The sequence below is a fragment of the Amblyomma mixtum genome, chromosome 3, assembly GCF_055824585.1.
Source record: "Amblyomma mixtum isolate Tamu chromosome 3, ASM5582458v1, whole genome shotgun sequence".
Classification (NCBI taxonomy): domain Eukaryota; kingdom Metazoa; phylum Arthropoda; class Arachnida; order Ixodida; family Ixodidae; genus Amblyomma; species Amblyomma mixtum.
Genome location: NC_143014.1, coordinates 176485779 through 176513341, shown reverse-complemented (window position 1 = coordinate 176513341; position 27563 = coordinate 176485779). Strand labels below are relative to the sequence as shown.

The window sequence follows — 27563 nt, the reverse complement described above, 5'->3', positions numbered from 1 at the left end:
TTTATAACGAATACTTATAGTCAGGGTAGTGTACTTGCGCATGTGTCGGCGTTTTCTGTGCGTTAGATATTAGCTGATCAAATATACTGAACCGCTCATTATCTCAATCCTGAGTAAACTTTGCACGCTGACTTCGTCGACGGCTGTGAGGTCATTGCGAAAAACAAAAACGATACTGCTGAAGCCACTTGAAGGCGCATGACGGCCTTTCACATCTTAAAGAAAGTATTTTTCTTCTCGCAAAAGTTACACTTTTGAACAGACTGTAACCGAACCATTTCCACCATTTCGGAATCGGTTCCCGAATGGTTCCCAAGACAATGTAAACAAAAGAGGAACAGGACATGTGCCAAGCGTTGGCTAGCAGTTTATCCCTCGTTTATTTCCTCAGAAAATCATTGAGTCGCAACTCAAACTTTGAGTCGCAGTATGACCCTTTCCAATACCATGCTAAGAAAATCAATTGAAAGCTGGCATAACAGCGGTCACTATCACAAGTAACTCAAATATTCCATACATGGAACAACAGCAATGCAGATAAGGACAAAGTCAATGAAGGATGCATACGTTGACCATGTCGTGCGAGAAGACATGGAAGGGGGCTGACACATGAGAAAAAAACACAGCGCAGGAACAGGGACACAAGAAAAGAAGACGACGGGACAGGCGCTGACTAGCAACTGAAGGTTTATTCCACGGAACGCAAAAAATATACTCTACAAAAACCAGGAGCACGCATGATCGACGCCAACAACACTGATAAGATGTCGCAAGCACCCATGATGTTCAAGAAACGACATCTCACAATCATGAACGAGGACGGATGGGGTGCTTACGCATGTGTCGCGGTTTTTCTGAATATGAAATGCTTCGCTAATTTCCCTAGTCAATCTATCTTTGTGATTGTACAAGACCTTTGTGTCGTTAAAAAGTGGAATGCATTGTTGGGCAGCAGGCGCGGAGGTGTTACTACCACATTTTTTGTAGTGCAAGGCTAGGTTCGAGGACGGGGCCCTTTCAAAGAGGTGTTGTGTTCACGCAGGCGGGAATTTAGGCATCTTCCCGTCTGGCCTATATAGTTCTTGCCGCACGTGAAGGGAACCCTGTACACCACACCATTGGCACAAGGGACGAACTTTAAATCAGGATTTACTTCACACCCGTTTTTTTGTTTTTGTTTTTTTTGTCTTTTTTGTTTTTCTTCTCTGCTTTCAATATCAACCCGGGATTATGGCACTTGTGTAACGGGTTGTTTAACGTGTTTAGTGTCGATGTACAGAACTTATTTTACTCTCTTCCGCACGATACCCTTCTGCAGTGTGTCAGCAAATGTATAATAGATGCTAACGATGAGGAATAATTCATTTCGAAATGCGGAATCTCGGTGGGAGCCTTTTTGGAGCTGTTGTCATTTTATCTAAAAGCTACAGTTGTTGAATGGCAAGGCAGACTGCTTACTCAAAAATCGGGGGTATGTATTGGGTGAAAAGTGGCTCCGGTACTGAGTAATATTTTTCTTTCTTATGTCGATAAGGCCATTGAAAGTAATTTGAGCTCCCGAACAAAACGCGTCTTCAGGTATGTAGATGATTACCTTGTTTTTGTTGACAACGGTGACTTCCAGGGACAGATAGACAGCATTTTAAAGGTTTTTGACGATTGCGGACAAGGCTTAAAATTCACCTTTGAAACACCGCAAAAGAATGAGCTACAATTCCTTGATATTAGATTGGTTTTAAAACCAGACCATGTGTGCTGGTCTTTCTTTCAGAGGTCAGTGAAACCCTTGCTCAAATACCGTTCTGGCCATTCCAAGATAGTCAAATGTGGTATAGCCGTCTCTTGTTTAGGTTCTGCGATTAACAAGTCATGCGTGCATGCTATCAGTCAGAGTTTTAGTCAACGAGTTCAGAGGCTGAGGTCAGCAGGCTTTCCGGATGATGCTATAATACTGGCATGCAATAAAATACTTAAAAAAATCAAGTCCTTTTGTAGGCACAAGACACCGGAGCCTTCAGGTCAGGTTAAAAAGAAATTTGCTGTCGTGTCCTACGTTCACCAGTTGTCCCACCGTTTAAAGCAGGTAGACCGCAGATATGGGGTATGCTTTTTTCAGCACCTAATAAGCTGGGCAAAATTTGCGCCAGGGTTGATAGGGAAAGCAGAGAAGAAAAACAAAAAAGACCAAAAACAAAAACAAAAAACGGGTGTGAAGTAAATCATGATTTAAAGTTCGTCCCTTGTGCCAAGGGTGTGGTGTACAGGGTTCCCTTCACGTGCGGCAAGAACTATATACAGGCCAGACGGGAAGATGCCTAAATTTCGGCCTGCGTTAACACAACACCTCTTTGAAAGGGGCCCCGTCCTCGAACCTAGCCTTGCACTACAAAAAATGCGGTAGTAACACCTCCGCGCCTGCTGCCCAACAATGTATTCCACTTTTTAACGTCACAAAGGTCTTGACAACCACAAAGATAGATTAACTAGGGAATTTAGCGAAGCATTTCATATTCAGAAAAACCGCGACACATGCGTAAGCACCCCTTCCCTTTTCGTTCATGACTGTGAGATATCGTTTCTCGAACGTCATGGAAGATTGTGACATCTTATCAGTGTTGTTGGCGTCGATCATGCGTGCTCCTGGTTGTTTGTAGAGTATATTTTTTGTGTTCCGTGCAATAAACCTTCAGTTGCTAGTCAGCGCCTGTCGCGTCGTCTTCTTTTCTTGTGTCCCTGTTCCTGCGCTGTGTTTCTTTCTCAAGATGTACCAACTCGCTCAGCTCGCAGTTTTACTGAAGGGCTGACGCATGCGTCGCCATTTTTGCTTGCCCAGGAAAGTTTTGCAATGTTTCGCGCTTCTCTTTTGTTTACGCTTGCAGACACGCTACATGTCAGCAAGTGCGTTTCTGCCCAACGCTTGATTAACTTCAGGTTGCCCGCAAGCAAGAATCCTGGTGAAGGAAGTCGCCAACTTACCGCGAGATTTCATTCCAATAACCCGATTTTCAACAATGTCAATGCGGCCTATGCCGTGGCGGCCTCTGTAATAGAGAAAAGAAAGTCGCGGCTTCATACCGGCTGCACACGTGAAACGTTAGAGGTATCTTCTAATATACATACCGGAACTAAGAGCAACTAATGTCGCCTAAGCCTGTGCTATTCTCGCTCTTTAGATGTTGTCATTCGCATATCCATGGGGTCACAGTTAATGTGAGCAAAAAGCATTCAAAATATGGCACAGGCTGCGTGAATGGAGCTGTTAGCGGTAACTTAGAAGAAGGCGAATTATTTCTTAACTCAAGGAAATTCAAAATTATGTAGAATTCGTTATTAATCTTTTAAATCACTCGAAGCGCGCAAAAAAAATTGGCCCTCGAAACGACAAACAGCGTAACTTGTGTCGTGGTAATCGTTTTACTCGCTTTGAAGAATGTGCCTTAAATCCGAAGCGTTTCCTTCAAGTGCATGTTTCGTGCGTCACGCGGCTGGTAGCGTTCCTGTCCTGCCCGTTGACAAGGCATGCCGGCGCATTTGCTAAAAGCGGGCGCGAGCGACAGAGAGCGTAATTATCTCAACTAATAAGGGAGTAATTACTCATTGGCATCCACCCGAGCGCAGCCATACGGCTACAAAGGAAAGTTATACAGCTTTCTCAGAAACTTCGTAGTTAAAGAAAAATTCGTCCTGGTCCGGGGTTCGAACCCAGGACCACCGCTACACCGGAGCAGTCGCTCTACCAATGGAGCTAACCAGGACGGCAAGCTTATGGTAGGGCGAGAGCGAATTGATCAATAACTCGAAGTGGGAACTGTGTTGGTTCCCACACAGTTCCCACTTCGAGTTATTGATCAATTCGCTCTCGCCCTACCATAAGCTTGCCGTCCTGGTTAGCTCAATTGGTAGAGCGACTGCTCCGGTGTAGCGGTGGTCCTGGGTTCGAACCCCGGACCAGGACGAATTTTTCTTTAACTACGAAGTTTCTGAGAAAGCAGTATAGCTTTCCTTTGTAGCCGTATGGCTGCGCTCGGGTGGATGCCAATGAGTAATTACTCCCTTGTTACTAATCTACTCCACCTTGGGGGATTCCCCTAAACTTTTGACCAATTATCTCAACTGTGCTACTAAATGAAGAATAATAGAGTGTTGTTCTGAAGCATGCCTCACAGGGCGTGCACGCTGCCCCATCCAACCGTAGTGATTTTCTTCAATGCACCCTTCGGTGACAATAACGAAAAGTGCACAAGCGCGGAGAGGATATATTCATTAAGTGGGGGCAGGGGGCTGAGGGAGACAGCGTGCATGTTACGAATTGGATGCTCATACCCGATCTCGTTCAAGTACAGGAACAACTCTAAGGAGTCTGTTTTCTGGACGCCGCTGGAAATGTTTGTAACCTTAAAAGGTTTTCCTGAAAAAAAAAGAAAGAAACTTGAACAAAGGTAAAGCAGACGAGACAAAAGCGGTGCACGGTATCTTTCAGCAGTTATCGACGGTTGCCTCAAAATGGCGACATGCATGGGCTTAAAGTGAACAAAAAACTTTAGGAGACATTGAAAAATGAATACACGAAAACATCGCATGATCTGCGAGTACCTTGCTCCTAAATAAAACAAATAAACGGGGGACCTCGGCATCATGCGACAAGGACAGGATACTTTGGCATATATATGTATAATGTGTCATTAGTTATAAAAACCTTGCACACTTGCTCAGCATCATAATTTATCCGCCGGAAAGCCACCGATCAAGTGCTTCATGCAGTTCACACGGTTAGGCTTGGTTACGTTACTGGCTGCTAGTTAGAACAGCAGTGCTTCGACCGCAATGAGCGTCGGAATTATGCAACTTTGTACCCGACTGTTAAGCTCAGGCTCCAGACGGGACTCACCATTCTCAAACTCGATTTCGAGCGTTTCCGGCTCCTCGGGTGCCTTCCTGGGGTCGCGCGTCATCAAGTAAATCTCCTCGGGAGCCGGCGATTCCGGGTTCTCCAGAATTCCAGACTCGTAGCTGCGGTGAAGGCATGAGAAAATGGAGACTGAAAGTCTGCATAACGGGAAATTCACTGCGAGGGTTATAACCCAGCTGAAGCTAGTTTCATTCGAACAATGGTGATCCAAGATCAATTCAAGGTCTTTGGAAGATAGCGACAGTTTCTGACGGCCAAAAGAGACCCGTAGAGGTCAGAAAGCTAGAGGTTTTCTCCCCATCACCAAAATAAAATAAAGATGTGACACTTCAGAAGCGAGGGTAAAGAAGAGATTCTCGTTCGAGCTGCTTCACAGCAAAGTAGCAAACTTTACGTTCCACAATCCAGTCTTTGTGACGTCACAAGAATGCTCCGCACGCACCCCTTGGCAACTGCAATAGAGAGCTTGGCTCTATTTTATTTTTTTTATTGCCTAGGGATAGTATACAATACAATGTGAGGGCTTTCTCCTCCCATGGTATGTTATTTCTTATCATCTCTTATGTCTTGTTCCTGTACAAGGAGAAAGCTGTAACATTCTCACAGTGTTGTCGCTACTGAACTTGTTGCTATTCGCAACTGGTATGCTCTTTCCCCGCGTAAGCAGGTGTACTGCGCCTACAGCTCCTTCTTGAACTCCGTGCAGTCACTGAGTCATTAAAGCAAAACGCCCATGAATATAACAGTGCCAAGAAGAGCGTAGTCAACAGTTTCTGGAGAACTTAAAATCATCTGGAGGGTGTTGGCGTACTGCACCATGTCGTACCTTGCTGCGAGCCGACGACTTTATCAGCTGGCCTCCTACGTCTTTGATTCGTACCGTTATGTATCCACAGAAACGCGTCTACTATATTGGATCGAATCAAATATTTCACTCATATTTAACTAATTGGGGGCGTTTAACAATGGCTAACGGCTACGCTAAATTGTGATCGCTTCATTGTAACATCTCACAAAAGCTAGCAAAGATATGCTAACCTAAATGAGAATTCGTTGCAGATGGCACCCTTAACTTGGTGATTCACTGCTAAAACTTTGATTTCTTTAACTGGCGCTGTTTTATAGTATTTTATTTTCCTTTTCAGATTTATTCCTTGTTGCATGCAACTTGTTGAGGCGGTTTGAAAAACCCATAGTACTGCAGTTCAGATGACGGGCTGCTGCGCACGACGCCATCGGGCGGCGCGCAGCGCGCACACCGAAGCGGGTAGCATGGCCTCCGAGATTACTCGCTCGCTCGCTCGCTCACGCGCGCGGGTGATCTTAGAGGCCATGCTGGTAGCTAGGTTCTCCTTGTTTTTGTTTTTTTAACTTTTATTTTAGCTTTTTTCTGGGCTTCTCGAGCAGCCGCCGTCCCGGCGCCATCGGAAAGGATGTAGTTTAAAACAAACGCGGTGAAGTGCATGAGGCAACGACGCCTCACCGACAACGAAAAGACGAGGCCTTGCAAGGTCGCGTTCGGAACGCGGACCCCTAGAGTTTGGAGAAGGTCTGTGCGTAAATTTATTGCTTTCGACGGCGCACCGCGTGACGGACCGGATGTCCCAGAGACGGGCAGCGATGGGTAGGAGGGCGACTAAGGCAGCGCGTGCGGTTCCGACCATGTGTTCGCCTTCCTTGTGTTTTCGTTGGCGCTTTTGTGCTTTAGTGTATCTGTTGCCGTAACTGCAAGAGGAAATACGTACGTAGCGTCTTCGTGGAATTCACGAGGCACTCGCCAGTAAACAACCTAGTAGGCACCAGCGTGCTAGTGGCTCATTCAATTTGAACGAAATTCTCCGGATTGGCTTACAAGCGCATTTACCATTGGTTACTAAAACGAACCCCGGGATGCTGGGCGGCCGGATTTAAGGGTGGCGCAAAAAATATCGGAGTTCGTAAGTTGGATCGGGGAGATCGGATTCCGAAGAGGAGACGCAGAGGCACTCGCGCCATTCCGAAAGAGATATTCTCGCTTCGGCAAGAAAGTGATGGCCTAGCCAGGCTTTGCGACAGGCAGAGCAGCGTTAGTGCCACTCTCGCCTAGTGTAGAGTTTGAACCTTGCAATAAAGTTCACAAGAAGCTGCACAAATCACGAAGAAGTTGTTCTGTCTGTTCTTCAATGTGATGCCGGATCACCGAACCATTCGAACTTCCAAGACCAACATCAACATCGATCCATCTCTATTGTTATGAAAATTAACTACAGCCGTCAAAGATGTCATCTGCCGTCAATTTTGATGCTTTCTGAAAGTCACCCAGCTTTATGATGGCGGTTTCGAGCCAAGCACTCAAGCATGTGCGCACACTTTCCTGTCGCAGTTCCTTCATTCAGATTTTCTACATCTTATCCGTTTTACCCGGTCTCGTTAGTCTAGGTAAATGTCCGTGCTCTTCCATTAACCCCATCCCCCTCCTCACCTCACATGCATTAGGTTGGCGTCCATACTCCACGGTGCTTTTGGCGTCACTGGCACCTCGATGCCGTGCTCCTGCAACAACACGAAATTATGTTCGCCGCGCAACATCTTAACCAGTATTGGCGCTGGGAGGGTTTAAACTTTAAAGTTCCATTTATGAAACAGTTCCAGCGGCCTGTCAGGGTCACAATAAAACAAAGTAATGCGTGGCATGAACACGCCTAAATGTATCGGAGTATCTCTGTCCAAGGTGCACCACTAACAAGGATGATTGATTCGAGTTCAGTGGTTATGACACAATGTTCAGATATGACGAAAAAGGCGGTTACATTCGGATTAATTAGTCGATCAAATATACAGTTAGGCATATACACTGCAGTCTTCTCTCAGTAATTTTTTTAAACAGAAGGTATGACAAAAGTCGCGTTCCGCTGCATCTGGGTAAGCATTGCAAGAGGCTAAAACGTTCTCATTGTATACCGAGAGTTCATTGCGTAACCTGTATGTCGTTAAAAGCTGTATCGTTTCTGCACTGCATTTTGTAGCTTTGTCAAATGGTTCGCTTGCCAGTTGGCGACCTCTTTAGCTGACTCTCTAGTTAAAGAATTTAAAAGTACAAAAGCACGCGAAAGTAGGTCGGTGATAGATGTACGGCAATAAGGTCCCTCTAGAACCTTTAAACCTTTGATAGAGTTCTGGTTAGCGCAGCAAAATCACAGAAAAAAAAAGTAAATATCAAATGTGTAAACACGCTAAGAGGCCCACCATACACTCTTCGGCCCCAAGGAAAATTAAGTAATAGCCTGGTGCAAGTGTATTCGCTCTCGCAAATTTTGAGGAAATACTAAAGCTCAGCGAGTTAGAAAACAGAACTTCCAAACATTGTACAGCGTTAAATCACAACTTAAAATGGATGATGCAAAGGAGATGCAAATAAGCATTTTTGGAAAAAATAAACCCCCATGGCAAGCATCGGAATCAAATTGCGCAGGCCGGCGCCGTGTTAGCGGATAGAACAGGGGAAAGTAGCGACAGGAGCTAGACCGGCCACGTTGTCTCAGTGGTTGTAGCGTTCGGCTGCTTTTCGCAGCGGCCGCATTTCGATGGAGGCGAAATGAATACACAACCGTGTGTTGCGTGTGTTGTGCGATCTCAGTGAAATTTATAAAACCACAGAGAGCCTCAATTAATTTGCAGCCCTCCACTGTGGTGTCCCTCAGAGACCACGTGCAGCTCTGAGAGGTTAGACCCCATGCACGTATGCGATACGGCACGGCTCTAGCTGCTGGGGGTGTGTGGACTGAAATGGTGCGTCTTGATTTCTAGTCGACAAAGGTTTACAGCTAAATTCGACAGTGTTGACTCCTGATGTGTTCCTACTTTGGTTATTAGTCCAGCTTCCATGGTGAAAGTTTATCCGTTTCGGTGCGCGTTTGACTTGCAACTCCGACTACTTCCTCGTGTGCAGTATGTCAGAGTACAATGTATATCCGGTACCTGGTGAACGTTTGACAGCAACGGCTCAAGTAACTGCCCACACGCACAGGCACACACACAAAAAAAAAAAACTTTATGTGCGTTTCACTTGTACGTGTTAATAAAATATTGCTGCCAGAAAAGTTGTGCTAGTTCTCAACAAAATACCACGGGTCATCGCCGGGCTTAGAGTAAACGGCAAAACCAGGTCGCGATGTATAGTGTAGCGTTGCATAGCAGTTTTTGCTTACGCCAGCAATTCGGACCCAAGTTGCACAGCTTTCAAAGCCCTTTGTACTAACTGTCACCAGCTTGCATCGAAAACGGTACGGCACGGCTGATGTTTGGAATGCTGGTGATGTCAGTGCGGACGGCAGAGATGAGAGACGACAGCCCACCCTCGTTAACTGTGAGTTGCTGCAGCAACCTTAGCAAGGGCGGACTCAACGCAGGAAAACCATGCAGAACCCCGTTTTCGGCCAGAAAAGTCGAATAAATACATGACACGGATGGAAACACCCCCCCCCCCCCCCCCCCCTCATACCGCTCTTTACAATAGTAGCCCATAAATCCGCCCCGTAACCTACGTCACGACCTCCAGGATATGAAATTGCGCTTGATCTCAGTGATTGGACCATGAAGGTGAAAAACCAGCTAATTGCAAATCCCTTAGCGCAGAAAACGTCTGTCTACGTCAGGCAAACCCGATAAGTGCTGGAAAACACCGCAGTTTAGTAGCACCGAAGGCATGTAATGAACGACCAAGAGTTATTTCTCACAGTGCCAAAAGTCGTGTGTCTGCTGTTCGTCTGGCTTAGCGTTCCTGTGTGAATAGCATGTCGCTTCAGCTAACCAAATAGTACATGTTAAGCAAGTGTTAAGCTTCATTCAGCTATTTAATTCATTCTTTTATGAATATAATTATATTATTGGTGACATTATTCACTTGATAGTGAATTTTGATGGCGCGAGGGCAGCTTAGCTTGCTCTACTCAAGGTCGGGTCAAAGACACATCTCACAAGCTTTTCACCCCAGATAAGCCAAGAACCACATCAAGGGAAAGCTTTTACCCACTGCCTCACCGGTGGGCTCCCGGCGAACGCAGTTAGTTGGATAACAACGAAGGTATTACCTTGGCGTAAGCAAACAGATCCTGCCGTCCTTGAAATCTTTTATAGAACTCAGGCATCCTCCAAGGGGCAATGGTCTGTAAGGAAAGAAAAGCGAATCTGTCATGTTACGGAGGAAGTTGTCGAGAAAATAACAAGACCATTTGTAGAACCTAAAGTCGGGTTTATTGGATTCATTACGGGGGAAACGGCGCATAAGACGATGGCCAGCGCTCATCCTGTGGTGTTCTTTTCTTTGTGCGCCGTCATGTGCTAGATTCATCCATTACGACAAAATCAGCGAAGAAAACCAAATAGCATTGGTTAATTTTGAATGGAGGAACGGAATTGCAGTGAAGCTGCGAGTCAAATATTGATCACACGAGAACAGTCCTTCGTCAGTTGCCTGGCGCATCTCAAGCACTTTGACGACAATCTTTAGCACTGATATCCCACAAAATTTAGCTGCAGAAAGAGTATACATATTGTCTAATTGTTCGCAATTTTCAGCCACAAAACCAGCTTGGCTGCATGTGATCACAAATTTAGCACAGCAAAATAATATCAGGGCAAATAAAAAAACACTGTACGACGCTGGTAGCGATGTTTATTCACCTGTTCCGCGGAGTAAAAGAAAGACAATTATCGCAAATAACTCTATCTGTTGAGAAGAGGGCTGTTGCGCATGGAAAACTGCACTGCTCGCGTATTAGCTCTCTCATGCAGAACTGCAGAACGTCAGTAAAATATTTGGGAATTGTATTTGATAACACATCGTCATTTCACAGGCATGTTGAAGAAATCAGTTAAGATCTGTAGTTGCTCGTATATCATAAAAGATTATGTGCGAACGTTAAACTGGGTTACCAAGCGCACACGCAGGCACGCACACGCACAGGCATTGCACACACATGCGCGCAAGTCTAAAACCTCAATTGAAAAAAATGTGAATATTGTAATGTACAAAGAATTTACAAAGACCATGAAAGAAGTGCCGCAGGCATTATATTTATTAATCATTTAATCAAAGTTCATGCAGATATCTTAAAAAATAAACTTGCTTGAAAAAATAAAACTTGAAGTAAAAAGAATGTGTTTTGGAACTGTATAGCTATCTAGTACAAGGTGCTCAAACTTAGGCTCTTCCAATTTTTTCAAACTCAAACAATAAGTAATACAGAAAAAGTTTTTCACGATGGTTATAGAGCAGTTGAACAAAAAATGACAGGGCAGTTGTCGCCCACACTCTTCAAATTAATTAACTTCTGTTAATTACCTTTTAGCCCCTGCAGTTAACGTGCAAGTATATATCGTAAGCTTAGAGGCGGTCGTATTCCTGTACTGTTCCATTTGGCGGAATTTTAGTAGCTAGACCGTGCTCTGACTCCCGAGGTATCTTACCCCAAATATCTAGTTCACTACACGTAATTATGTACAGGGTCGTCCACTCTAAGTACGAACACGGCGCAGCGTGGCCGCGCTCCGCGGGGCGCGAGCGCATCCGGCGCGGCCGCGCATCGAAGCTCTGCGGCGCAGGCGCACACGGGCCTGGAGGCGGTGCTTTGTGTCGTCTGCTACAGCGCGGGTGAGCACAGTGCTTGCTCTGCGGTGAAGCGCAGCTAACTTTCTGCATGATTACAGCGCTCGCATGCGCCGAGACAGCACCGCGGGAAAGCGCACCAACTACAGCGCGTTCTGGCTGGTTGCGCGTACGACAACCAAGCGGCCTCTCTTCTCAATGCCACGATCTCGGTGATATGCAGGTATTGCTACAAATTTGTCATTTCAGGTTTGAATTGATTTGGTTTATGCGGTTTACCGTCCAAACGCGACATAAACTACAAGGGAGGTTATAGCCGAGGACCCCAGATTATTGTCGACTATGTGGGGATTTTTAACGTGCGCAGATATCCCACAGTAAACGGATGCCTTGCGTTTCGCATCCATTGGAACGGGGCGGCCGCAGTCAGGGTCAGACGAGCGACTTCCATTCCGAAAACTTTGGCTTCTGTTAGATATATGTCTTACCCTGACAGCGGCGGCCCCGTTCCAACGGAGGCGAAACGCAAGGCATCCGTTTACTGTGGGATATCTGCGCACGTTAACAACCCCAATGGGGTCGACGATAATCTGGGGTCCTCTATGTCGCTTTCGGACGTTAAACCCCATAAGCCAAATCAATTCAAACCTGAAATGACAAGTTTTCAGCAATACCTGCATATCACCGAGATCGTGGCACTGAGAAGAGAGGCCGCTGGGTTGTCGTACGCACAACCAGCCATAACGCGCTGTAGTTGGTGCGCTTTCCCGCGGTGCCGTCTCGGCGCATGCGAGCGCTGTAATCATGCAAAAAGTTAGCTGCGCTTCACCGCAGAGCAAGCACTGTGCTCACCCGTGCTGTAGCAGACGACACAAAGTACCGCCTCCAGGCCCGTGTGCGCCTGCGCCGCAGAGCTTCGATGCGCGGCCGCGCCGGATGCGCTTGCGCCCCGCGGAGCGCGGCCACGCTGCGCCGTGTTCGTACTTAGAGTGGACGACCCTGGATGTACCACTAACTTTAGCTAGGGATTAAAATTATGCAGCGGCACTCTAAGACGACGCGACCAGATGCATGTTACTGGCTATTGTATAGAGCAAGTCACACTATCGTTTTCTATTGTTCTCAATTGCATAATTAGTCGAGACTACTTAACCAACTTCACTAGCAATGAATATATGCGAAAAATTCCAATGAGAAAGTTGTAGAACGGTCCGCAAAACGTCCGACTGAACAGTTTCTAATGTTCCATCTATTACGTATTAGATTTTTTTCGCTCACTGCAGATGCCCGCTAAATATGAAAAAATACCACGTGACATGCCCACTTGCGCGCCACGATTGTAGTGCTCTCAAACGTTCCGCGTAGGAATGAACAGATCATTTGGCCAGGTGTGCTGCCGTTGGACCGGTGACAGGTTGCGAGGCAGGCGCTGGCTGCGCGATGTACTACGCCAGCGCAAATGATAAGGGCTGATAGCTTCTTATCGCTATCATGAACCGCAGCAAGGGAACCATACCGCTGGCGAAAATCGCACAGTCAGCTGCTGCGTCGCTGCCCTGTCGCCTCTTAAAGGCCGATTCACACGACGGACCGTTCGCCCGCGGCCCGCGCACTACGTGTTCATGCGTCAGCACATTTAGAGGCGCTCTGCCGGCCGCGGCCTCTCACGGCCGGCAGCGCGCCTCTAAATGTGCTGACGCATGAACACGTAGTGCGCGGGCCGCGGGCGAACGGTCCGTCGTGTGAATCGGCCTTTAAGAGGCGACAGGGCAGCGACGCAGCAGCTGACTGTGCGATTTTCGCCAGCGGTATGGTTCCCTTGCTGCGGTTCATGATAGCGATAAGAAGCTATCAGCCCTTATCATTTGCGCTGGCGTAGTACATCGCGCAGCCAGCGCCTGCCTCGCAACCTGTCACCGGTCCAACGGCAGCACACCTGGCCAAATGATCTGTTCATTCCTACGCGGAACGTTTGAGAGCACTACAATCGTGGCGCGCAAGTGGGCATGTCACGTGGTATTTTTTCATATTTAGCGGGCATCTGCAGTGAGCGAAAAAAATCTAATACGTAATAGATGGAACATTAGAAACTGTTCAGTCGGACGTTTTGCGGACCGTTCTACAACTTTCTCATTGGAATTTTTCGCCTATCTTCATTGCTTGCGTAGTTGGTTAATTAATCTCGACTAATTATACAATTGCATGAGCTCTATACAAAAAATAGTGTGTCTTGCTTCATGCAATAGCCAGCAACATGCATCTCGTCGCGTCGTCTTAGAGTGTCGCGGCATATTTCTAAATCCTAGCTAAAGAGTAGCTGGGACGCCCTGTATATGCAAAACCGTGATGAGAGGCGCAAAACCGTTGTGTTGCACCTCCTGAGTAAGACGCTTCTTCGATTTCGCCAGCCGAAAATGACAGAAAAGCGATCATCAACTTCATCTGTTGCTCTACCAGACGTATACTACTGTTCGCTGAAAATTCCCACGTTCCTATAGGCCTCCAGGATGAAGTGGAGACAGCGGTGGTCACAGTGCAATCTATACGCCCCCCCCCCCCCCCCCCCTATATACATAGGTTTGACTCCAAGCCAGGTCGGCAAAATAACATTTATCAAGGTTGCTCGTGGATTATTACTGTACACGTTCGGTGTCACGGTACCTGGAATCACGGGCAAGTACCAACTACTTTGCCCATCTCTTCTTTTAGCCTATAGCCCGTTTTCACAATTTCATTTACAGAGTTCATCAGCTTAGCTTCCCCTGTTGCTACCCCGCTAACCTAATGCGCATATGCAACATATGTTTGCTCAGCGCTAGTTCCCTTCTTCCGAGTTTCACCTCGAAAGAGCCTGGAATATGCGGCAAGGATATGGCGCTGGCAATTAGAGTGAGAAAAATTCGGCAGAGACAGTTTAGACTACTTATGTGTGGGAATGCGACAGCATTGCTGCCCCTGGGAGCATTGACGTCCACCTACACACATACCACCCACACACGCACGCACGCGTGTGACACCACCCGGAACGCTGTACGACACACGGCTGCGTCACAATTTTGATACGAAAATAGGTTTTCGAGGAAAGGAAATGGCGCGGTAAGTGACTCGCATCTCGGTGGACACCTCAACCTTGCTTTAAGAGAAGAGGTAATAGTCTGGGAAGGCATAAGAATTGAAGGTGCATATGTTGTCGGTTCGAGTCCCTGTAGCAAGTTAGCCTCCAACTTTATAAGTATATTTAAGCTATATGCAACGAGAAATCGCATGACAGAACCTGGAATGCTGTACGACAAACGGTTTCGTCACAATTTTGGTACGAATGTTGTAGGGAAAACTGGCGCCACATGGAGGTCGGCCAGTGGGGAGTATGTATAGAAGAACGACATGAATATGATTGTCTGAAATGGCGGTGCTCGCTGTGTGCGTCATACGGCCGCTTGATGACGTCAGCAATTTTTTTTTTGCCATCGCTGGGATTTTCTGTACCATCTGCGAATACGTACACTAGCACGTCGCCGGCTTTTCTCGCAATGGGAGTAGTAATGCTATCGAATTTAAAAAAAAAAATGGTGCTGTATCGAGAAATTCGTAGGTCGTGAAATGCGTACGCGAAAAAATTCGATGCGCGTTAACGCGAATCAAAGCGGTGTCTTCGCCATTAATGTGCGCGGGATTAGTACCACCTCAGGCGAGCGAAACTCGGCGAAGGACGCGTGCCCTGACACAGAGACACAGCTGAGACTACTAGTCGACGGCGTCCTTGGGGAAATGCTGACGACTTCGCAGCGTGCGCACCTGCACGGACGGTCGCAGCGCGCTGCAGGCAAGCTCGAAGCGTATCTGGTCGTTGCCCTTGCCCGTGGCACCATGCGACACGAAGGCAGCGCCCTCTCGAGCGGCCGCCTCGGCCAGCGCGCGGCCGATGCAGGGCCTGGCCAGCGCCGTGCCCAGCAGGTAGCGCTCCTCGTACACGGCCCCCGCACGCAGGGCCGGAAACACGAACTCCTCCACGAACTCGCGCCGCAGGTCCTCGACCAGCACCTGCGGAGAGCGAGCGTGTGCTTACGGTGATGCGCGCACCCGTTCGGTATGTCTTCAAATGATACGCGGCACACAGGAAATGAAAGGTCACAATCCTCAGAAGCAATAGCCACTCTGCTCTCTCTTTTCCTTTTTCATTTAACCCCTCGCTCTCATTCCGGCTCTCACGGTAAGCACGTTCGTGGTTACACTCAGTTGCTGCAGTAACAAACGCAAGCTTCGGTCACAGCTGCATCAAAAACGCGATAAAACGCCGCGTCGTGTCTACCAACGAACGGATCGCAGATAACGTGGCTGGGTTGGGTAACATGTCGTTGGCGAGGCAGCTTGTGCGCTGACGGCAGGACATCCTGTCAGTCAGAAAAACTGTTAACAAGTAACAAGGCCCCAAGAGGTGAGTTGCCTCCTCGGTGGTTATCCACCTCACGCTACCTTGATGCCACAGGAACAGAGTATGATAGCGAGTCGCCTGCTCCCACCTTCGACTACTTTCCAGGCGGCACCTATACACAGTCTGGCAGTGTGTTCCACATCCACTGTCATAGGCAGCACTGTCAAGGTAGAAACTCTCCCGGCGTGGCTATCAACAAAATAAACAGAGAGAATTGAGTGCAACCGTTTATTTTAATTGGGATGGCTCTGTGGCCCAGTCAAACAGAGAGAACTAACTGTATTCTAAAAAAAGGTAGTGGTGCGCCGCCGTAATCCAAGCGCCGCATGCCACCGCAGCTTCGGTAATAGCACAGCGCTCGAGACATGTGATATAGTGGGTTCGGTTCCCATTGGTGCCATCCCGTCTTTTCTTATACCGGGAGTTTCACCTAAGATGTTATGCAATTTTTAATAATAGGTTTTTTTAGTTGGAAGAGTGCTTTCCTTCGGCATAGCATTGCCAGCGGTATAGCACATCAGAATACAACTCAGACGTGCTAACTATTAGGCTGATGAACTCATATTCAGTGGTTAACCTTGAACTATTAATGTTAGTCTCCTTATTTATTGAGAGGCGTGTAGGCCACTCTAAGTAATATCCATATCAGTTTTTTAGAATTTCGGAAATGCAGTTACCCTCGGAGATGTAGAACAAATTTGACTATTTGAGCGAGTTACGTACACTGGAGGAGTTGATTTGCCTGAAAGCTTCTCCAATGGTCGTGTATTTTGGCGCGATGTCGCCGAAATTTTTTAGGCCACAGCGCCGAGGGTGACTGCGTTTTAAAAATTTTAAAAACTGAAATGAACATGATACTTACGGTGGGCTACCAGCCTCTCAATAAATAAGAAAATTAACAGTAATAGTTAATAAGTTAACTAATATTCGTTAACCAGCTTACGAGTCAGTACGTCTTTATTCTGATGCGCTACGCAGCTGAAAATTCTGTGCCGAAAAAAAAAAACGCTCTTTTAACTAAAACAAAACAATTTTAAAATTGCAGAACATTTTAGGCGAAACACATGGTATATGTATGGGCCGCTTTCCTTAACTTAATTTGGTTGCAAAAACCTTCGCAGAAGCTGCGTTTCAAATGTATAAAATTTCCTTGGCGACAGCTGCCAGCTGCTATCAATATTATCTCCTCCCAGCATGCACCGCTGTGCAGCTATGTGCTATCTAAAGCAGAATTCAGACGCCTGCGCTCGAAGCAGATGTCTACGGCCAACCATTCAGTGAAGCCGATAGGGCGGCTAAGAAGAGCATCATTTCCTCTCGCCATCTCTTGTATGTTGAATTCGTCGCGTGCCGTGTACCCGGGCATTTTTGTTACAAAGTTTTAAAGTCGCAGAAATTTTGAATTCAATGGATAGAATTGAAGATGACTCCATTTACGAGGGTTGTGAGGAGCCGTCCCAAGCAGCGACGACAGCGATAGTGATGAACCTTTAGGTGTGGGCAGGTAAGGGCCAGTAGTTTCCCCCAAATACAGTTGGAAAATTGAATTGGAAAATACCGCTTTAGTGTAAGAGCCGCACCTCGCTAAAAGTACGAAAAAAAAGTGGGACGAACAAGCATCCTCTGGAAAGAACTTTAATCTGCTCGAGAAGTTCGGGCGCTATGGAACAATAATGCAGTGCGCCAACAAGTGAATTTGTTGTTGTTGTTGTTGTCCCACCATTATATGGTGGGAGACACACTCCATTATTCTGAGCATAACCCGCAATCAAACGCCGTGTCTTGCGCTCTTTGCAAGGCTTGCTATGGAACGAGTAAGACTGTCACCTTCTTGGCTCCGATGCGCTTCGCCTTCGCCTCTGCAGCAACGAAGTCCTCCTCTTGCCCAACGTTTGCCTGCGTTAAAATGAAGAATCCTCCGGTTATCCTGAATTCAATTAGGTAGCCACAGGCGTCACAGCCAGTTACTGACGGCACAGCTAAGCCAAAAGAACTCCCTTTGGAATTTATCGGACTCAACCAAGCTTGTCAAACGAAAAGCGGTTAATGAGGGAGTGAGTCTTTTCAGCTTTGCAGAACGAAAAAAAAAAACGTTTTCGAAATGTGCACACCATAAACACAACAAGATTGTAACGCATAATTATGCAAATGGCAGGTCTAAGTATCAATATTTTTTTTTTTAGGAGATTCTGACGTTGCGGGGTTCAATGGGAAAGCTATTGATTCGCATTTGCTTGCTTCTGTGCAGCTGATTTATAAAACAAAAACTAAAGGCGTGGTCCTCACGTTATAGTAATTAACAAGACGGATAGATCGGAAAGGTCATTTGGATCCATGTCGAAACAAAAACAGCTCAAAAAACACTGCAAGAAGGAAGACACGTGCGCAACGCATTGTGTGTCGCCGCCTTCTCTAAATCCCTCAATAAGTTAGAAGAGAACACCCTTAGGAGACTACAAACCAACACATACCCAACGCCAGCTAAGTTACACCAGTGGTGCCCTACCCTGTACTCTCCGCAGTGCTCACACTGTGGAGAGGTAGCTAACCTCTACCACATGGTGTGGGCATGCCAATTTAATCTCTTAGTTGACCCCATTCCAAACCCCTCAGAGGAGCAGTGGGAGGCTATTCTGCTCAGCGATGATCCTGACCGTCAGCACTGGCTGGTGGGGAGGGCCAGCGCAGCAGCAACAGCCAGTGGACTACCGGACTAGGCGGCCCACCCACATGTTCTAAGAATATTCAGCAAATAAAGATGTTTTCAATCAATCAATCAATCTCACGCGTCGTGTTCTTTTGTGTATCTTCACTTCAAAAGTTAGAACACCGCAGGAGTTTTTTATTTACTTATTTAGTTGTACGTGATGACGGCATAACGATGACTGCATAACTGGAGACTTCCCATCTCCCTGCATGTCGCCACAGAATAGAACCTTATAACCACTAATTCGCATGTCGAGTAACCCGCCGTGTTTTCCAAGAGCAACCAAGCAACAAGGTTTGTTTCTTGGTCGTGTAGCGGAGGACCTATGACACCCCTTAAGCAAATAAATCTGTGTAAGTTAAGGAGGACCCTCGTCCCTACCTTTCGAGACCTTTTGATTTTTAGGGATGCCGTATGGACTCCACTGTATGGCTGAGAAGCAAACCCCATTGCCTGGTTACCTTTGGAAAAGACGTTACATGGTGCAACTTGCGCACCCTCGGTGACGAATTTCACAACTTAACAATGTCTTCTCGCCATAATGTTTCGTAGAATTGTACAATGAACCTTTACATAGTGCACATAGACACACCTGCCGTGTAACATTGAATAACGGCTCGGGATCTCAGTTCTCGAATTTTTCCCTGGTACGTCACTACCAATCAAGCAGGATCGTACGACGGAGACGGTGACCGTTTCTTCGAAAAGGCTTCAAAGAGCGACTCCCGATCACAACCGGTAGTGCTCCGGGATTCGCGCTGTTTCACGAGGCCGCGCATGAGAACGCGGGCCACGGAGTCATGAAGCCTTGCCGTGGCTGGCATCTGTCGCCACCACCGCGGCTGCCTTTGCGCTCGGAGCGCGTCCGCTACAGCTGAAAAGTTCTGAGTGCCTTGGCGAACGCCTTCACCGCCGGAATTAGGACGACAGGTATTCCAACTAGGGCGAAAATTAAATCAAATCTTTATTTATCCTCCACATGAACACGGGGAATGGGAAATAAACTGCTGTTTTAAGCAGCTTGACGAGTTCCCATTCCTCGTCAAGGACAAGAACAAGAGCGGCGTACACAATGAAAAAAAAAACTAGATAAAAAACATCCTTTCAATTAGAGAATAACACATATACTCGCACTGTCCAGAAGCAAACTGTAAAACACTTATGAGTCACAAGCCAGAGTTACATGGGTTAACAAAAGGATACACAGGCAGAGCAAAGAAAATAGAAAACACAAAACAACGAACATGAAATTATAATATTTGCATCATCCATTTTCGAGATACAGAAACACGTTATGGAACTCACGAGCAGAAAGGGTATTATATCGGTACCCAATTCATGGAACTTGTTAAGAGTTTTCGGTAGTAAATAACGCATCATGGCGTCGCCGTAAATGGTTCTATTTAAACTTCCCTTCCAATATCTGGATACCGTGTCGGTTATGTGTGTGAATTGAGGCGGATGTCAGCCAGTCGTGCTAAAAAATTAGTATTACTTTTTGTTTCATTTTTCAGTGCCTTGCACAGGCGATAATTATAAAAACTGCTCATTTTAATTAAACCAAACTTTTGTAGTAAAGGAGCTGCAGGGTGATCTCTAGCAGCATTTGATATTATTGTACCATTTTATTTTAGAGTGGCGCTGGCTTCTCAATATTTGTAGAAGTAGTGGTGTCCCATACTAGAAAACAGTCTATGAAATATGCGATAAAAAGAGTGAATGGTAAATTACAAGCTTTGAGAGGATGGGAAGAAAATCTCTTTGTCGATACAACATGCCAATTGTTCGTGCTAATTTGGATAGTACCAGATCTATGTAAGCATCCCAAAGCATATGTTCATTGAACATTACGCCTAAAGTTTTGAAGTTATGAGCTACTTCGATGCGATTGCCATTTAAATAGATAGTTGTCGGCCTTTTGCTCGGAAAATAACAGCTTTGGTCTTGCTATTGTTGATAAGCAGTCTGTTGCAGGTGCACCAGTCCTGGAGCTTTATCAAAATCTCTTTGGCTTGGATAATTAATTTGTCGATGTTATCGTCGCTCACAAATAATGTGTCGTCGGCAAAGATAATGAACCTAATAGAACAGTCAATATTAACGATATCATTAATATAGATGCGAAACAAATATGGGCCTAATATACTCCCCTCGGGCACACCAAGCAATCATATGCGCCCATCGCACACACACTAAAGTTTGAATGAAGAAATAAACTGGTTTTTAGCGTCTGTGTACATGCGGTTAAACATCTACACTCTCCAATAAAAACACTGCTTAAATTAACGAGCCGACTCGAGCTCTTCGAAGTGCACACTTTCTGTTCTGCTGTCGGAATATCTAACAGCGAAAGCAGGACGACGCACACCAATAACACGGTCGACTGAAAGGTCGGGAAAATTATGTGAATGCACCTTAATGGTATAATAATCGAAATCTTGAACAGAACAAAGTCCAAAGGTCGGGAAACTTATGTGAATGCACCTTAATGGTATAATAATCGAAATCTTGAGCAGAACAAAGTCCGTTCAATCAGCGATTCTATATCTCATATATTCATCCGCCGCCTTGTCGGGATTCTTGCCGGATACTGTTGTTCAGGCAAACAGTATCCGGCTAAAGAAGATTTCCTGAAGGTATAAAACTGTGGAGCCTTCCTTTGCAATGCATTTGTTGCGTTAGCGCAGAACCAAAAAAAAAGTATATAAGCATAGCACCAAAGTAGAGAGAGAGGGGAAGGAAGGAAGGAAGGAAGGAAGGAAGGAAGGAAGGAAGGAAGGAAGGAAGGAAGGAAGGAAGGAAGGAAGGAAGGAAGGAAGGAAGGAAGGAAGGAAGGAAGGAAGGAAGGAAGGAAGGAAGGAAGGAAGGAAGGAAGGAAGGAAGGAAGGAAATGTATGGTGTTTAGCGAGGCATCATGCCAGGTTGCCTTCACGTGGCGAGGGATAAAGTAGTGGAAAAGAAGAGAAGGAAAGAAAAGAAAAGCTGCACCCACCGTGTCCAAGGCTGCTAACCATTGTCATGTGTACATTGTGGCCAATAAGAAAAATGTCCACAGTTTATCTATAGGTGGTCGATCTACTCTGTCGCTTTTAATTATTTCATTAAATGTCTTCGAGGACAAATTCAAGTCGGTCAGTATCGACCGCTTGCCGCGTTCTAACAACAAAGAGACTTGCTTTTACTGACAATGAAGCATTTCTATAGAAAAGACCAACAAATGTAACACAAGTATTGCCCCCCACCGGCCGTTCAGCAAACTGCGACGACGCCAATATTTTTTGTCGTCATCCGTCTCTGAGGCTATAGACCACAAAGACATCCGCTTCCTCCAACAAATCACACAGTGAAATTTTCTCGTTGTGATCACAAACGTCCCGAGTTTCAACCGAGAGGCGAGAAGAAAATATTCCATTTTCAATTCGAATGCGTATTTTTCTGCCGAACGAACGTGAACAGAACCACGAAAAGTCAACTAATTAATAATAATAATAATAATAATAATTTTATCCGCGCTCATGAGAGGTGGACCCTCGCGTATTGGACCGCAAAGACATTGCTGCCCATACCGTAGAGGCTCGCAGGCCCATCCTGGGCCCTTTGTTGCACTAGAATGTGTGCAGTGGAAAGAGGAAAGGGGGAACGATTGGAGAGGGGGAGGGGGTGCAATTGCATGTGCAATTCAATTGCACACGCAATTAGAAAAAATATATATAAGCATGGTGCTGTCGCAATGCTTTGGTGGCCGGCCTTGTATTACGGTGAAAGGTGAGGCCGTGGTCCTGATACCTTGGCCTACGCGGGAGAATGTGAATCTAATCGTCGCAGTGTTGCCTCGACAGGCACTGGCTGGTTGTCGAAACGGGGACAGAGGTCAAGTAGACTGCCAATTGTTCCCTCGCGTCTGCAGCGCTCACACGCTGGAGAGTCAGCCATCCCTATCAGATAAGATAAGGCGTTCGTAAAGGCCCCCTCCAAACAAAGGCGACACAACAATGTAGTAGCTTCGCAGCGGGCAACGTCGCGTGGTAACGAGAATCGCGGGGAAGGGTAAGGATGGTGCAAGATATTTAAGTGTATTAAGCCCCCAGAAGTTTTTAAATATATGCTTTTTTTCATGTATAAACATGGCTTTTGCGGCATAATATGAAAGTTTTGGTTTATTGGGGTTTAACGTCCCAAAGCTATTCAGGCTGGTCAAATGTTGAGGGGAATCCCCCAAGGTGGAGTAGATTTGTAATAAGCGAGTAATTACTCATTGACATCCACCCGAGCGCAGCCATACGGCTACAAAGGAAAGCTGTACAGCTTTCTCAGAAACTTCGTAGTTAAAGAAAAATTCGTCCTGGTCTGGGGTTCGAACCCGGGACCACCGCTTCACCGGAGCAGTCGCTCTACCAATTGAGCTAACCGGGACGGCAAGCTTATGGTAGGGCGAGAGCGAATTGATCAATAACTCGAAGTGGGAACTGTGTTGGTCAAATGTTCAGGGGAATCCCCCAAGGTGGAGTAGATTTGTAATAAGGGAGTAATTACTCATTTACATCCACCCGACAGCAGCCATACGGCTATGAGGGACGTCGTAATGAAGGGCTCCGGAAATTTCGACCACCTGGGGTTTTTGACGTGCACTGACATCGCACAGTACACGGGCCTCTAGAATTTCGCCTCCATCGAAATTCGGCCGCCGCGGTCGGGATCGAACCCGCGTCCTTGGGGCCAGCAGCCGAGAGCCGTAACCACTGAGCCACCGCGGCGGGGATCATATGAAAGTGGTGGTGGATATAAAAAAAAATAGGTGAACCGTGTTAACTAGTTTATTCTTATTTCCAGAAACCCCTCAAGGCCTTCGCTATGAGGGTAATACATAGAGGTAGCAAAAATTCAAACATGAAAAACTGAACAGTTAACAAAACTAGAAAAGACGAATCGTTGAACAGGCAACAAGTATCAAAATGTGGCGGAACAACAGGACGCAAGATGAGCATAAAGGCGACAAATAAACAGTGCGAAACATAAAAAACAAACGCATTAGAGTGAATAGAACAGAACCAGAAGAATTACACATCCCTTTCACTTTTTAAAAGTTCATGAAACGCTGTCGGATTAACTTCAGTTGCGATTGTAGAAGGCAGCCGGTTCCAGTCAATAATCATTTTGGGAAAGAAATATTTAGCAAAACCTGAAATTATCTCATTCCTAATAACTAACTTTCCAGCTGTTACAGCTACGCGCCTGGTTGCGATCAGATCTGTTGCTGGCGGTTTGCAATAGACATATCAGGTTTTAGAATTTCGAAAACGAGATTATCATCGGAGCTGTAGCCCAAGAAATCTTGCTTATCTTGCGCGCCTTTTGATAACCGCGCGGCTGCAAGGCGCGTCCAGCATAGCCCACAAGGGAACTGAAACGCGAACTGCAAAACTGGAAGATATTACACTGGGGGGGGGGGGGGGGGGGGGGGGGGCAGAATACTATAAGTGGTTGATTTTCGTACCGAAGGCGCAAAGACCGCTTTCTGGAAGTGTTAAAAGGTGAAGCCTCTGTTAGTTAGTGCGAAACCACTCATACGCTTACCGACACCGACCAAGAATCTTGTCTGTCCAATCTTGTGCCGACACCCAGACAGCGATGCCATGTTAAGTTAAAGATACAGCATAACACATCAATACCCCCAAATTTGGCCCTGGCGAACTCCGAAATTTGATTTTAGCCGATTTGGACCAAAATCGATGTCCAACCATACAGTAATGCTTCCATAATGATGACGAATCTGCGAGTTGCTGCATTACCATCAAGTTGCTAAAAGTGCACTCTGCGATAAAAAGCGCGAAACTATACATGCTTGAAAAATGAAAAGCACCACGAACTCCGGAACAGCACTTGCCCTTTGTATCTGTCTTTATATGCGTGCGTGTGCAATCGTGCGTGCGTGTGCCTCGCGTTTTCACGCCATTTCCAAAAAAAGCATTGTTTCGAAAGAGAAAAAAAAAAGCATTTCCCAGCGAAGGAGTTGCGTCTGGTCGGCCGAACGGCTGGCTGCCCTGCCATCGACGTTAACACGTGGTTAAACGCACAGGGTGCGTAAAAACTTCCTGGGCTATTGAGCAGTTCATTCCTACACTTAAGACGTATGAAGCTACTGAGGCTCTCGGAGGTAGGAAATATATACTTCTCCTACCCCCACCAGAGATTTTTAGCTTCAGGGGTGTCGTCAATGACCCTGTACAATGCTCGAAAGCAGACCTTGTGGCAGCCGCCGTGGTGGCTAAGTGGTTATGGCACTCGACTGCTGACCCGAAAAACGCGGGTTTGGTCACGGCCGCGGTGATCGAATTTCGATGTAGGTGAAATTCTAGAGGCCCGTGTACTGTGCGATGTCAGTGCACGTTAAAGAACCCCAGGTGGTCAAAATTTCCGGAGCCCTTCACTACGGCGTCCCTCGTAGCCTGAGTCACTTTGGGACGTTAAACCCCCATAATTATACCAACCAAACAAGATCTTGTGGCTCGGGAACTTTTAATTGGGGATGTACTTCCAGCGCTAAAATAAAAAGGACGAAATAACGGGAGGTGGCCACAACGCTGTACGTCAATTGAATGTCTAATTAAAGCTTTATTTGAAAGTACTTGAAAATAATGGCCAACGGCTTGCTTGGGTTAAGTAAGGAGTGCGGGCGAGTGATTGTGTTAATTCCAGACCGCGGTCTCTGCTGTGAGTTCTAGGAGGGACGCAATTCGAGCACTGTCGGTGTCCCAGAGAAAGGTTTGGTCCCGATATATGGTGAGTCGGTGACACCTTTCATGGCCGAGCACCACCCGAAAAAGCGTTCATTGTTGACGGTGTTCAAAGTATTTCTACGTTTGGGACATATTATGGCTGGGTTTTGGTCTCTCTAGATACTCCATTTACTCGTGAATCAGAGGTTAGCGCGAAGCGTGTTGTGAAGTTTGTTACCTGGTAATTTACTCATGAAACACCTGGCAGTGTCAAGCTAACAGAATGAGTTAAAGAGGGCCCGAACGAGAGAATCGCAAAGGACGACCAAAAATCGTACTGAGGCCTGAATCGGTTTTTAGGGCGAAAGCACTATTGGCCTCCCAACCTGGAAAATGCCGGTGTGTAGTGAAGCCTCTGAGGTTAGTCACGTGATGCGGGAAATGGCGGGAAACGAACGATACTGAATGAGGGTGACCTTGACCTTGAGTGGGTGCCAGAGACTTCTATTTAATTGTGCCTTTAGGAAGGCAACCAAATGTTAGCGCATTGCTCGAGAAAAGCGATAACTCGGTTGAATCGATTTCGGTGCTGTATACTGGGGTGGCATGTCTTTTTCTCTACAGTTACAAGCAACACGAAAGAGAACTAGTTCGCAGTCAAGAACAAAATTTATTTTTAGTGTGCATCGAACGTCAAAAAGCACGGAAGTGATCGTGCGTCCACAATAAGACTATAATTTTTAAAAAAGTACGCTTCACTTATGGATGGGAAATAACTGGTAACTGCACGCAAATAACGCGTTCCTTTTCGTATTGTTTAGACATGTGCAGGAGACGGACCCCTTCTTTTTAAAAAGGTGCGAATAAATACCAGATCATAGCGCCTTTTTTCGAGCCTTTCTGGGCTTCAGTAACAATTCACCAACTTGCCGCTCGCAAGTCTTGGTCCACTTCTACATTTAGCAGTTTTTTTTTTTTTCAGCACACCCCTTCTCAGAATTTTCTCAAATCAGGGACAGCAAAACAAAGCTGTCGTCATTGCTGCGCTCGCCGTTATCGTTGCTCGCTAATCATGCATATTTATTTTTCTTTCAGCCACAGCGCGTGGCACACGCTTTCGTGAAAGCGGCCGAGAGGGGAAGCACATACATGTGTGCGGTATACTGTAAAGGAGACCCACCATGAAGGCGACCACTTCGTAGCCCTGTTCGATGAGCCAAGCCAGGATGCACGATGTATCCAGGCCGCCGCTGTAGGCGAGCACCACCGTCGGCTTCGACATCGCGCAGTGCGTAGTACGCCTTCCCGCCTTGTGGGTCTGCAATGAGCCGCCGGCTTTAAAACGGAAACGCTCTAGACACGCGATACAAGCGTCGGTAGCGGCAACAGCGCTTCGTCAGCCTCGGGCACCTGGTGGCAAATGAACGGCAGAGTGAGGGATCAGTTGCGGTTTGCCAACAGCGAATTATCGGGTACGTACTCTGACTGGTCTGGCAATCAACCTTCCAGCCGACATCTGGAGAAGTCCGATAACGCTTATCGCCGGCAGACCTTCCATGGGCGATAGTCGAAAGAGACCTCCAGGACTGCTGTGTCTTTGTACCGGAGCTCTTGCCCCCTACCCCCCCCCCCCCTTTTTTTTTGTCTCAGACACATGAGGAAAGCGGACACCAACTTTATAGTGCAAGATCAAATGATCTCACTTGGCCACTAACTCCCTTACTGTGTCTCACATTCTGCTGGCACTGAAGTGGAAGCTACAGCTGGTGCCAGGGGATCAGGCGTTGAAAGAAAGAGGGGATATGATGAGAGTGCTTGTACAGGTAGGTACAATTTGTAAGGGGAACACACTATCCGCCTTTAACCACCAATTATTCCATAGGAAACATAAGTTCAAGTTTGTTCGTGCCACGGCAGCACCGCATTTCTCCCCTGGCGGCGGCGGTGGCGCGCACGCGCTCTATAGTCCGGCCAGGCACATCAGGGAACGCCGCTCCGCTAGTTCGGTGCGCTCACTCGTCAGAAGTGTTGGCGTCAGGGAGTCAACTATGCGCACTTCCTTTCCCTTAGAGTGATCGGAGTGTAAACAGTTGTCAACGCCAACGCCAATGAACAAAATGAACGCCGACGGCCTATGGCTTCAGTGCCACGTTTCTAGCACAACGTTGTCAATGTCAACGCATGCAGCGCACATCTGTCACTACCGCCATGTA

The 27563-nt window shown here is 46.7% G+C and overlaps 1 protein-coding gene across 1 annotated transcript in view; it reads right to left on the bottom strand.

Moving 5' to 3' along the window:
- Ass (argininosuccinate synthase) overlaps positions 1-26913 on the bottom strand; it is a 38103-nt gene extending 11190 nt beyond the window's left edge. Inside the window, exons 1-9 of the mRNA XM_089582047.1 lie at positions 26831-26913; positions 26531-26760; positions 17755-17823; positions 15291-15536; positions 9979-10053; positions 7371-7441; positions 4889-5010; positions 4324-4408; positions 2977-3041 (exon numbers count right to left, since the gene is read on the bottom strand). Coding sequence (XP_089438173.1) covers positions 2977-3041; positions 4324-4408; positions 4889-5010; positions 7371-7441; positions 9979-10053; positions 15291-15536; positions 17755-17823; positions 26531-26632 — 835 coding nt within the window. The 5' untranslated portion in view covers positions 26633-26760; positions 26831-26913. The remainder of the gene's footprint in view (positions 1-2976; positions 3042-4323; positions 4409-4888; positions 5011-7370; positions 7442-9978; positions 10054-15290; positions 15537-17754; positions 17824-26530; positions 26761-26830) is intronic.
- Positions 26914-27563: the final 650 nt, after the last annotated feature.